Source organism: Seriola aureovittata, chromosome 6, assembly GCF_021018895.1.
Source record: "Seriola aureovittata isolate HTS-2021-v1 ecotype China chromosome 6, ASM2101889v1, whole genome shotgun sequence".
NCBI lineage: Eukaryota > Metazoa > Chordata > Actinopteri > Carangiformes > Carangidae > Seriola > Seriola aureovittata.
The window spans coordinates 21,920,667-21,934,249 of NC_079369.1; the positions used below are offsets into that span (position 1 = coordinate 21,920,667).

Consider the following 13,583-nt stretch of genomic DNA (forward strand, 5'->3'; position numbering starts at 1 on the left):
GCTTTACACAAAACCTGAAACTTTTGTTGCATGACACTGAAGGTTCTGGTGGATTAGAGAAACACCTGAAACGACAAACCTTTTTATCCAGAATGTCAGTTACAGCTGAAGACTGGGATAAGGCTCAAATGGGTGATCAGCACCTCAGGCTGCACATAGACATCAACCAACAACCGGGGAGTTGCTGGTTCAATTTCCAGCCCCAACATAAGCACAATAACATTTATAGTAGAGTTTAGCAGTGGCTTGAAATTTATGCCCAAGCCTGACCCTGCTTGCTTTCCCAAGAGAAAGCCAGGAACCTGATGAAACGGCTTCTCCAGGATTGGAAGGATGCGGTACTGCATATAATTAGTTAGGGGGATCAAGGATCTCATGCTTAAGTAAAAGTGGGAATACTACAGAACAAATATACTCCATTTCAAGTAAGATTTCAAAAAAGAAAATTCACCGAAGTATATAGTAATATTAATAATTTAGCCCAAACAAGGCCTGAATTTTTCAAGTCTTTTTTCAAGTCCAATCCTGTCTGTTGCAGGTTATAGACCTCAAACTTATGGTGTTGAACAGCCCTAACAGGATTACCTTGAAGACCTTGTAGACCTCGAAGAGATGAATGTTTCTGCTATGTGTGATTAAGGAGTTTAATGTTTATGAAAAGACAAACTTTGGTTTTACAAAATGTCATGAAAAGTTATTATTTACTTTTTCTCCTTTCATACTCATGATTGATTCCAGAGAACAGTCTGTGGAGATTTCCTCGTTCTCAGACACAATAAGTTTATCTTTCCAATGAATCACCTTCTGGAATTTAAAAATGGACGCTGGTCGAGTCGCTCCCGTTGAGAGAAAACAAAAAGTACTGTGCTCGATTTAAGATGGCTTCCCTTTATGTCTCTTGGTAGGGGGTGCGATGGAGGAAGCGAGAGAAAAAGTTAAACACAGAGACAGACGGAGGAAGAGCGTAGAGAGAGAGAGAATGAGAGAGAGAGAGAGAGAGAGAGAGAGAGGGGAGCCTGAAAGGGAAAAGGAAGAAGACAGAAAAAGGAGATGTGCCGGGGCGTCTCAGGCAGAACTGGGCCAATGAGCACAACCCTGGAAGAACAGATAGGAGAAAAAATAAAAGACTGGCCTGGAAACGGAGAGAGAGTGAAAAAGTGAGGCATGACAGAAGGAGAGGAGAGGCTCAAATAAAATCACTTCTGTGAACTCACAGATAGTGAAGAACAGTTGGACGAATGCTGCCTTCAGACGAAAAAAACAAATAAGTTGGTCTTGAAATTTGTTTGTGAACAGCCAGTTGACTCTCTGTTGATGACACCACTCCACTTTAACACATAATGATACACATAATATGCATTTTATAGTCTAACCTCTCATATTGAGGACAAAAGGTAATTTCAGTGTATCGTAACTTTGATCCTATTCTTGTAGTTCTGCCCACTGTCCCTGTTCAACCCTGTCTCCTAGAAATTATGTTTATGTACAACTAATTTGGGGCAGCATAGTGGTGCAGCAGTTGGCACTGTTGCACTCCTAGAAAGTTCTGGGTTCGAACCTTCCGGGCAGCCGGGGCCTTTCTGTGTGGAGTTTGTTCTCCCTGTTCCTATGTGGGTTTCCTCCAGGTACTCCAGCTTCCTCCCACAGTCCAAAGACATGCAGGTTAGATTCACTGGTGACTCTAAATTGTTGCAGGTGGGATTGCTATTGTGAATGGTTGATGGTCTCTATAAGTCAGTCCTGGCGATCTGTGAAGTGTGTACCATGCCTCTCGCATAGTGTCAGCTGGGCTTCGCCCCCCCATGACCCTCAAAGGGTAAGCGGTATAGCTAACGAGTGGATGGATGGATAACTAAAACTAATAATACTTCAAAGTAGTATGAGAAGAAGTATGGATAAAATGTGGAGGAAACATAATTGCAAGTGGATTATGTTTTCCTTTAATATAACTAGAATATGTTGTTAATGTGTGTATTTGGCAAGTCACATGCGTCGGATGCTTTTGTTACCTAGACACGGACGGGCTTCAGGATGTGAGCCTGTGTATCTGGTGTGAGAATCGTTTGCCTTGTACACCTCTCCTGCCATTTACCCCAACACCTCCTGGTAAATCTGCTGTTGTTAATAAATGTAGCATATTAATTAAAAAAAAAAAAACTTTCCTTTAAAAGTAATGCAGCCAGTGTTTAAGTTTGTCTCAACAATGTAGCAGTTTTCTATTAACATAATTTCTAGGAGACAGGGTTTCTCAGTTGATTATAATATTGTACTCAATAACCTACTTGCTGAGATCAGGGAAAGAAAGAATAAGTCAAATGTAGCAGTCACACAATCAAAACTGTTGTCCTAGAAACCATTGACCTTAATCTGGAAGACAACGGTGAAGGGTAAAATTATTACTTAGGCTGTTGGTTGTAAACATCCATCACAGTTTTGTCACCAACGTTTTGGCCCACTTTTGACCTTGCTGTAGTTCCATGTGCTGTTTTCCTGCATAATTAGACATTAAATCCAGTTTTTCCTAACTTTTTTGGCATTTGACCCTTTAGAGTAAAGCTAAGTCCAATTAAAACCCTATATCGTCCCTTGCAGTCTCCCACTTGTGAGCAGTTCAACCAGAGTGATGATTTTCTTTGTCTTATTTGAATTACTTTTAGACTCCTGAATAATTAAAATACAGTGTTGGAGTTTCCCCCTTGGTCATTTCTCTTTCAAAATGATTTAGAATTAAAAAATGTTATTGAAAACTAAGCACCTTTATTACTTGATTTACTGATTTTCAGACCCCTTCAGTAACTTAATTTAGTAACTAAATCTAGCAACTTTTTGGACAAACCTTAGCTACTTTCCTTAGAAGAGGGTCACCATTACTGACCCATGAACAGAAGGTCGGGCTTTACCTCCGCAAGCATACCTCTATGTGCTGACTGCACAGCAGCTGACGTGAATGAGCTTCGAGCGTTCTCTCTGAGTTATCATTTTACAAGTAAATATAGCTGAGATCACAGCACAGCAGTTGTCTTTAACTTATGTGTATGGTGATTTTGTCAGGTGAGATCGTGGTTATAAAATCAGGATTTTAGCAGTGCAGAGTGGCAGCTCGGAAATGGTTTGATTCTCCCAATCCATCAGTCTATAAACCCAACTAAATTCAATTTATAATAATTTATAACAGAAAAAAGCAGAAAATACTCAAATTCGAAAAGCTGAAAACAATAAATATTTGGCATTTTTTGCTTGATAAAGGACTTAATTAGTCAATTATGAAAACTGTTGACATATGTTGACCCTGTACTGTAGAAAATCTCTGCACTAACCCAGATGTATGTTCCTGTCTGATAGCACGAGTCTCTGTTTCTGGCTCTCTGTCACGCAGCCCTTCTCCGTCTGGCTGCTTGTTTATCTGTCTTTATTGCATACTATTTATACATCCCACTGTTTGTCTGTCTAACTTTTCAGTCTGTCATTTGTTGGTTTTTGTCCCTGAGTTCTGTTGGGTCCTAAACTTTTCCAGTACAGAGTGAGAATTGGTACCTTTTGTCATTTGGGAACATTTATTTCAGGTCTTTCTGTGGTTGGAGTCTCTGTTTGGGTAACAATGGTTTGAACCATTTGGTGCATTTGTGTATTTGTTCATTCATGCATCTGGGCATAATTGATTCCCACATTTTGGTTGCAGGTGAATTGTCAGCTGTTTTGCGTTTTGTCATGTCAGTCGATTGTTATTTTTAGTGTCGGTGATGTAAGGGTCATTGAGTTTTACAGACATGCCACCTGGAGCCACAGTGGCAGCAGACTGGACTGGCTGAGAGTGTGAAAATGCCCAGACCATGATTGAACAATGTTAGTTTGTTATTCTTTGAGTACTTGTCGTCACCAGGAAAAAGAAAGCACTTGTCAATTGTTAAAAATACTTAAAATGACTTTGGTGTTGTTTTCCTGACAGTTTTATCTCTGACTTGTCTGAGTAATATCCTCAGTAGCAAAGGTGGAAGTAGGATGGCATTGTTATACAGCTGTAAAACTTCTTAGACAAGTTGGTGAAGGTGGACGTTGGGCATAAAAACCCTATGGCCCCAAGAGTTACTTTAATGTCAATCATGACATTAGCAAAATAGTTTTAATTACCTAAACTTGACCAGACCTTACTCACAGGGGGAACAGATCAGAGAATGATCATATGGGTTGTATAATTTTGTCATGCTGATTGTCCATTGTTTACTATGTTGCACTACTGCATGTCCGTCCGTTGAAGTTTTTTTTTTGTTGAGGTACACCGAGGGGGTTGTGTGCAGTGCAGATTTTGAAGCCCCTCGAGGGCTTGATTTGTGGTTTGAGATACTGAATTAAAATGCCTTGACCAGGAACCTATTTTGTAGCTACAATATCATGTTTATATTTTGAAATATATTCTTGTGAAACTGATTCTGTCTACATTGACATTATCCACTATTTTGACAAATGTACTCACAACAGGCAGGATCAATTTCCATTGTCCACTGAGGAACCATTTGAACGCTATTCCTAAAAAAATCAAAAACATTTTGTTGAATGACACGTCTTCTCTCTTCCTTTACTGAAAAAGTCAAGTAAAATGATTCGCTTCATTCTAGTGCCCCAGGGAAACTCATTGCTGTGGGTGTGTCTTTGCTTGCAAGCTAGTGACAAGCTTGCTTGTTAGCTTACATTTTAGAAATAGGCAACACAATGCTTTCTCCAACAGTTAATGGGATATTATGCCAAGTACTTAATTTTGTTTGTATCTGTTATCTTGGGAGGGATAAAAAAGGATTCCCAGAAACTGTAATATTAATCATCTCTTCCACAGACATTTTCCCATGGCGAGTAAAGACTAAATTTTGTTTTCCAACACTGCATCAAGTTTTTCTTTCTTTTTTTGTAAATCATTACAGAGCTTCCTGATATATTTAAACTTTTCAACCCATCCGTTTTTTCACATCACTGATGAGTCTTGTGTTGCTTGCTATGGCATAGTACTTTAGGAGGCAACTAATTTCTGATCTGAGTGGAAATGAACAGCGACTAACCTTGCTTCATTTTATGCTCCTTTCAGTGGATCAGAAAAAATCTAATAAAATCAAATTTTTGTGGCCTCAAAACAAGACGGTCAAGAATTTTGATGTTTTTGGCTGGACCGCAACAGTGGGGCCAGCCCTATAATCGCATATGTTGCTGACTGACTGATCATAATTACACCATTGGTCAGCCGAATGCCATATGAATGAGTTGGAGATTTCCTGATTGGCCGTTGCTCTTTCAAAATGATTTGACCTAAACCGTTTCTTTTCGGGGGCGTTTACAGCCTGCAGTGTTGCCAACAAAGTACATTTGAAGTGAGCTGAACTGGTGGATGGATTTTAGCAATGCAGCAGCTTGGAAATGGCTTGGAAGTTAACATGTAGCCAAATATCAGCCACTATTTCATACTTGTTCAGTTGTCTGACAACTGAAACAGAAAAATGTGTAAATGAGAACAGCTTTATTGGGTATTCTGTCAATCAACTAACTTATTGTTGCCGCAGTAAAGACATGCAGATTAGGTAAACTGGTGACTGTAGGTGTGAATGTGTGTGAGAATGTTTTGATCTATATACAGTAGCCCATATATATGAACCCTGTGATAGACTGGAGACCAGTGCAGGGTGTATCCTGCCTCTCTCCAAAATGAGCTGTGAGAGGCTCCAGACCACCATGACCCTGAGCGTAGGTGTAGGTGTGGGATGGATGGACTACTGGACAGATGTTGCTACATATTTGTTAAACTGGCAGCAAAGTACATTAGTTGTCGAAGCTAATAAAGACATATTAAGTATGCACAAAGATGCACAAAAAAGGGAAAAGTTTGATATTTATTAATTTATTCACTCTCTTTATGTCCTTGTTCTTTGTTAATGTGACATGTGGCTGGAGGATATCCCAGATTGCATTGGCTGTGAGGCTACAAAGACCCCTCCGGATGTCAAACTTATTATATACCTAAATTATCCAAATCCATCATTCCCCTAGAGATACCCTTGTACTTAAACCATTTTTTCTAATCATTCCAGTGCATGCCAAATGACACTTGACAACATTTTAATGTAGTATATTTCTGCTGATCACTGGTAGAAGCCTGGAGTTTCTACCAGGACATTTGTAAATGATTAAGTTCCTGGCTCAGAACAAAAGACAAATAAATCTAACTGTGTGTTTGTATGCCTGTGCTGGTGCAGGTAACTGCTGTAAGTGGCTATTTAATGAATGTAAAAAAGACAGAACAAGCTGTTCCTGGCTGCTAGTTAGCTAACTGCCTCCCACATATACAGTCTCTCTCTCTCTCACACGCACACACTGACACACTGCTCAGGGATTTGCTTGACAATGTGGAGCACTCGGATGTAAAACAGGATCTTCCATTTTCTTTTCGCTATCACTGTTGCAAGTAATCATAAACTATATGAGTGTGCGTGTGTGTGTCAGTTATTGTCATTGATTTATATTTATGTGGGAATTTTACTGAATGTGTGTATGTGTGTTTCACATGTGCTCATGTGTGTCAGTGTGTGACTGTTTAATTGAGAACGAGTGAGCCTGGGGTAAGCTCTGCAGAGTGCAGCATTCACAGCTTTTCATAAAAAAAAATAAAAAAACAGTCAGAAAGGGAGAAAAAGACAGACGTGGAGGATCTGCTCTAAAGCTCTTGTTCAGGTGCTATAAAGGTGTCTGATATATTAGAGTCCATGTAAAGCGTCGCCAAATGTGGAGTGATCACCCACTGAGTGCAGCATGTTCTGCTTTATGACAGAGAGAGAGAGAGAGGGAGAGTGAGTAAAAATACACCCAGCTCTTAGGAGACTGTCTCTATGGCAGCGGTTACTATGGTGACAGCAAGACTGCACGTGAAGTGATGGCTGTCATGGGACCCCGGGGAATTCACCCTGTAGAGCTGCTGGAGGTGACACACATGCATGCACACACATTCATATTTCCATCATTTCAGTGGACATTACATTCATTTCCTGGAGACTTACACTAACCCTGACCGTTACCACTGCTTGTCTAACCATAAACTTAAAAGTCTTAAAGTCTTCACTCTAATGAATGATTTAAATGAGTAATACAAGTACACACATACATACACACACACAAACTTGAAAACCAGAAATACCAGCGGAAGGCGTACCGTAACTTTGTCACCATGGTAGCAATAATAAATACACAGTTAAGGTTTAGGCTTGGTTAGGTTTAGGCACAAAAACTACTTAGTTAGGTTTTGGAAAATATAGTGGTTTGGGTTAAAATAAGTATATTCTTAAGGTTAGAGGACTTTCGTTGTCATGGTTACACTGATGAAAATACAGTTAAGGTTGTGGAACAGTCATGGTTATAATAAACAATGCTTGTTTCACAAGGGATACAAACTGTAGGTCTCCTGTGTGATAGTCCTGTATTTTGTGGACTCATTCATCCACCCATACCTCCTCCTCACACAGACTTGACTACTTTTTACCTGACCCACTAGAGGTCAGCTAATTCAGGTGATGTTGGAGGTCGCCTAATAATAAAAACGTAACCATGAGTCATAATGCAGAGACAACCTATGGACTTGTTTTTCCTATGATATGTGCGTCTATGACAGGGACCATTTAACACAATTAGTACTTCTACTTTTGTTGCTTAAGTACATTTTGCTGATAATATTTCTGTACTTTTACTTACTTAGGATTTTCAGAGTAGAACATTGTGGTATAACTAATTACTTAAGAATCTGAATACCTCCAATACATCTTGCTAAACGTGTGCATGTGTGTGAACAGCTACATATATATATATATATATATATATATATATATGTGTGTGTGTGTGTGTGTGTGTGTGTGTGTAGTATGTGTAGGTGGGTGTGTGTTGCAGCAGCAATTTTTTCAAAATTTGTCACTACTCACCTATTTGGTTTTTTTTGTCAGACTCATGGTACTGCTGCTAAATTATTTAAACGTGTATGTTGGGGGCTTGCACATGTAGTGTTGCCTCTGCAGAGTCAGTCTGCTCTGTCATGCTGTTTCCATAGCAGCAGCGAGAGCCAACACAGCCAACCACGCTCACTTCCTCGTTTCACCCCATTGGTGCCGACTTGCGCTGAACACTCTTCCTACTTTTTTCTTTATTGGCGACTGACTTTGGCTTCCCAGGAGTCTGGACAGGAGTGGGTACACTTCAGTGTCCCCCTTACATTCATTCATTCAACCAGAGGACTAGAAACGCAACAAAAACAGGAAATGAAAGTAACAATTTTTAAAGTTGGGTCTCCTTTCTTCCCCAAAACATGATAATAATGACAGAACATGAGGTGAGTATAAGATTTTAAAAGCCTTTGTGCTGGTACACTGTGTTAAAGTGGTCATATTGCAGCAATTTTTGGTCTTTTGTCTTATTTTCGTATCTTTTGATATGAAATCAATAAATTTGAGAAGTCTCAACAGCTCTACGTTCTGTTCTGCGCATCCTCTTTGTCCATATTCTCATTTTTCCCACCATAAATTCAGTCCTTGGGGGTGTCTGTGACCTGATGCTGACTGCCCACAGTCAGCGCTCACTGTTGCCCACGTAAACAATCTCCCATTTGCTTCTAATATTTGTCATTGTCCCTGCTGTTGTAGCACTTGCTTAATTCTGATAGGTAACATCAGCTCTAATCTCTCTCTCTCTCTGCTCTCTTGACAAAAAAGCTGTTATTTTTAGTCTACTCTGTCTTTGCATATTTAAGCTCTTACATCAATAGACTGTGAGGGCATAATCAAGTAGCTGCAGTGTGAGCAGCTAACAAAAACAGATTGTTTAGCAAAGTGTGTGCTGATATTTATGCTATCGATTTTGCCAGATCACTAACCCCCAGAATAACTTTTCAGTGCTTTTATATTGAATCACTTTGGATGCTCTCAAAATATGTTCTTTAATATTCAGAGTTACTTCACCACATGTCAGTGGTGAAAAAGAAATGTTGTAGCTTATGTGACTTATCATCATTGGTGGACAGAAACAAATAGACTTTACGACTGGACTTACCCACAGGAAAATTAAATCAAGCAAAGCTAAGCCTTGACAGAATTTAAAAAAAATACATGATATAAGGTAAAATAAAAGGGTTCTTAACAAACTGTAATCTCTGGTTCTGCAGTCATAGAATAGTAGATGGTTGAATCAGTTCGGGTCAGTGCTGCTGGCTTATTTGGGACATTATACTGGGCCATCTGGCTCTTGGCTGTGATGTCAAGCGGTTGATTAGTAGATGCAGTAAGCATTAAACCAATTTGCACACCTTTGGTAGTCATGTAGCTTTCAGCCAAGTTAATGCAGGGTGCCTGCTTACTGAGCGAATGAGAAGATGGGTAATGCTACCTCTGATGTGTAACTGTGACGGAGCATATCATCTGATGTGTGCACTTTGCTGGTTCGATAGATCACAGAAACCAAATATTTGAAAGGAAGTTATTGTTGGCTGAAATATTAAAAGTTTTCGTACATACCAAAGATTTAGGATATGTACTACACACTAAAACAAATGGAATATACAGTAGTTTTGTAAAGTAACATCTGGTGTCACAGTACATTGTTTCCTTTGCCTTGTCTAAGCATCTTGCGTGCAGGATCTGATTATACTGCGCAGAAAGATGTGTTGTCACCTGTAAACATGCTGTGTTGTATTTTGTTCCAGGCCTGGAGACTGTTAACATGGACTGTTGATGATGTTGAGCTTGTTCCATACCTATATACCGATATACTGTGTGTGTATAGGAATAAGAATTCTTCTTTTCCAAATAGCCTGCTAAAGAAGTTTTCCAGAAAGAACCATATAATTTTATAATTTGAAACTAATTATAGGTAAAATATACAGTGATCACTTGGTATAGTTCCAGTCATTTCTAAATGTTCAGCTAGCACAACATTGAGACTTATTCAGAGGTTAGCAGGTGGAGTACACATGCAAAATACATGCAATTCAGTAAAACTGAATAATAAAGTTTCCAGTAGTAGATGAAGGAGTGATGAATATTAGAGAAATTATTTGTCAGGTCTCTGAACTTTGTTTCCATTTTTCCTGTTATTGTTGGGAAACCACATGGTTCTTTCCAGGAAAAGTTCAAGAAATTATTAGGAAATAACAAAACTGTAAAACAGCATTACCGATTTTCTTTTTACCGAAATCTTGATCTTTCAAAAAGTCATCATCAAAGCAATTATCACAACCTGATACAAACACTTTTCCCTCTTTTCCAGTAACCTGCCTGAAACAGAACTACTCTCTCTACATTTTGGAACCTCATCTCCTCTGGTTTTTCCTTTGTCTTTCAATAGGGCCTAATCATGAGTTTTGTAGATGTTCAGTAAGTGAAAAGAGCTCTTGGTTATATTTGCATTTCACTGCATGCAAAATTTTGTCTGTTTCAATTCGTCTTAATTTCAGCCTCTAACTCCTGTCTCTTAACAGCTCAAGAAAATGACTTAACATAATGCACACAAGTCATTGAGAAAAAAGATTTTTAAACCGTTTACAATGTTGCTTTGCTTATTAGTTAATTATTATTTTATTATATTTTAATTATTATATTATTATTAGTTGATATGTTGTCACACATCAATAACAAGATAATGAAATGAAATTTGTCCATGTGGCCCACTCGTAGTTTTAGTGCTTGGCCTTGTTTAGTGTCTGAGTTGGAGGTTGCCCTGCTGGCATAAGGGAAAGGAAAACACAGTATGTTTTATGCTTGTATGAACTGTGTAATCCCCACTCTTAAATCCCACCTGTTTCCCCGAACTAAACAAACCCTGGGTTACCTTTAGCTCTAAACACCAGGGGTTAAACAGGAACCAGTGGTCCAAGGTGAGAGCAACATGAAAACTGACGGGTTTACACATACTGTAGACAAACAGTAAATCCTGGCTCGCCTCATTACACCCGCTTTGACCGTGACTGTGGATAAGGATGTATCGATTTTAATGGTCCAACCCTTTTAGATAAACAGTCCTGGAGGATCTGCAGTCTTTTTCTTTTTTTTTTTTTTTTTTTTTTTTTTTATCAGATTTCACTGGGCTTGCAACAAGCTAGAGAAGATAACATAGTGTCCTCACAATGCTCAAGATCACTCTGTCTGTCATCCAAATTCATCTGGTCTCACTGTGCAGCTGGACATGTGTGTGTTTATAGACAGATAAAGCTGCAGGTCTTATCTCTGAGACTCCTGGTGTCCCTCTTTCTTCTCTATGCACCTTATTTTCATGTTCTCTCCCTCCTTTTCTCCTCCTCATCACCCTTTTGACTTTATACCACAATTAACTCTTCATCATCTCCCTTTATACTCCATTTCTCCTCTAAACATCACTGCTGGCTTTAGTTCATCCATATCAAACAGGAAATTGAGACAGCAGTCCAATAACTGAAAATTCACTCTTTGTTCTGTCTGAAAGGGGTGGCATTAAAACGTTTTTATTTGTCAGTAGATTGAGTGTAGTAAGCGTTTGGGTTTGAAATGATAAAGCGGAATGATAAATCCTCACTCAAGGATTTTAATACCCATGGTTAGCCTACTTATGCCATTCAGCCGCTAGCTCTTTAAATGGAGTCATGTAATGGAGTGATGGAGTGATGTTGTCGCAGAATTACAAAGGATTCAGTCTAATTATATGGCTCTGGCTTGTTGTTTGAAAAGAGAGAGAGAGAGAGAGAGAGAGAGAGAGAGAGAGGGAGAGAGAGAGAGAGAGAGAGAGTGTGCATGCGTGAGAGTTGAGCCTCAGCCTGCTGTGAGCTGGGTAACTGCTGGTTGGCGGGGGATGGCTCTATTACCCATCTGCCCTGGGTTTTACACCTGCCTGGCAGCAAAAAGCACAGACATTTGAAGCTCTCTAACTAATGTTGGTCCTACATCTTCCTGCCTTAAAGGATAGGTTCACATTTCTTTAGGTCTATTTTTAAAAACCACTCACAGGCCCATGTGTCCTGCAACAGTTGCTCTAATTTCTTCAGTGTTCTGGTGCCAGTAACCACAGCCATTTACCAAAGAAGAACAAAGAGGCTCTGTGTGAGGAGTCCTTTACTTTTTAAAGTTTACAGGTAAACCTATACTTAAGATAGATTCACCAGTGAGTTAACGGTTACCTTTAAAAAAGTTAAAAAGTTCTTTGCTGAGTTTGAGCAATAATTATTCAAAGTTTTTAATCCTAAACAGCCAACAGAAAGAGGTGTTGGATGTCGAGATTGAACTGTAGTATCAGATAGTCAATACAGTTATTTGTACAAAGACAGTACAGTATATGCAAGGCACTGTGAGTTGCAGGGCACTCTGAGGTTTCATTTTTTAATGTACCTCACCTCTGATCGTTGGTGTTGCTGTAATTGATGTAGTAACAGTGCGAAGGAGACTGGCATTAGGTAAATCAGAAACTATGCATTCACCATTTGATCCAAGAAAATCACCACACAGGAAATGCAATTGTTCATTGTTGGTTTCTTGATTATTTTGAAACTGAAAGCCGTGGATTAATGACGTATTTGTTCACTCTGTAACATTTGCAGGGTTGTGGATTTCTAGAGCTAATCCCGGCTCTAAATGTGCGAGAGGCAGGATACACCATGGACAGGTTGCCAGTCAATCACAGGGCTGTTTGCCAAATCATAGAGCTCTACTGATGAGCTGATAAGGCAGATCAGTGTCAGTTTAGCACTGATGTGTGTGCAGAGTCATATAAACACTGTCAGTTACACCCTCAGACAGATTAACTCTCACAAAGTTTCCCTGCACATTAAGAATTCTTTGCAGTAGGTTTTTTGTTCTTTTGTTCATCTCTTTATTGCACTGCTCATCAGAAGCAGTGAAATCTGTCAACATTAATGAATGCAGCTCACATGACTGTGATCAAAAAATGATTGCAAAACATTTTAGAGAAAATCCCACACATGAATTTTAATGCCAGTTTCATAGTTAATCTCTGAAGCAGAAATATATTTGATGCTAGTTTTATATTTCAGACCCTTTGTTATCTTTTAGTGATCAAACGAACAATGGTCTCTACAGAGATACAATGAAATGAATAAAGACTGGCAGCAGATGATGGAGATATAATGAACCTTTTGATATGCATGAGTGGCAGACCCCCTGAAATTAATCTATCATCTCTCCTCTTCTTACCTCTATAGTGCAGTGTCTGGAAATGACCACTAAACGGAAGCTGATTGGCCGGCTGGTGCCGTGCCGTTGTTTCCGTGGTGAAGAGGAAGTGATCTCAGTGTTGGACTACTCCCACTGCAGCCTGCAGCAGGTCCCCAAAGAAATCTTCAGCTTCGAGAGAACTCTGGAGGAGCTCTACCTAGACGCCAACCAGATTGAGGAACTACCCAAGGTAACACATGACCACATGCTGGTCTCTGCTGTCTCTCCTTTGACTTTAACCTCTAACCCCTTTTACATTATTTCTACCCTCTAAGTTCTTCCTGTTATATGCAAAATCTTAGAGGAAATCCTAGCCTTGGGATTGGTCTTCACCTAGTTGTAGGAAGAAGTGATATACATCTCATGCATAAAAAGATC

At 39.4% G+C, this 13,583-nt stretch overlaps 1 protein-coding gene across 8 annotated transcripts in view; it reads left to right on the forward strand.

Annotated features, from left to right (window-relative positions):
* lrrc7 (leucine rich repeat containing 7) overlaps positions 1-13,583 on the forward strand; it is a 120,796-nt gene that overhangs the window by 65,578 nt on the left and 41,635 nt on the right. For all 8 annotated transcript variants that reach the window (XM_056378547.1, XM_056378548.1, XM_056378545.1 and 5 more), the window contains one exon: positions 13,193-13,395. In XM_056378547.1, the coding sequence (XP_056234522.1) occupies positions 13,207-13,395 (189 nt within the window). In that variant the 5' untranslated portion in view covers positions 13,193-13,206. The remainder of the gene's footprint in view (positions 1-13,192; positions 13,396-13,583) is intronic.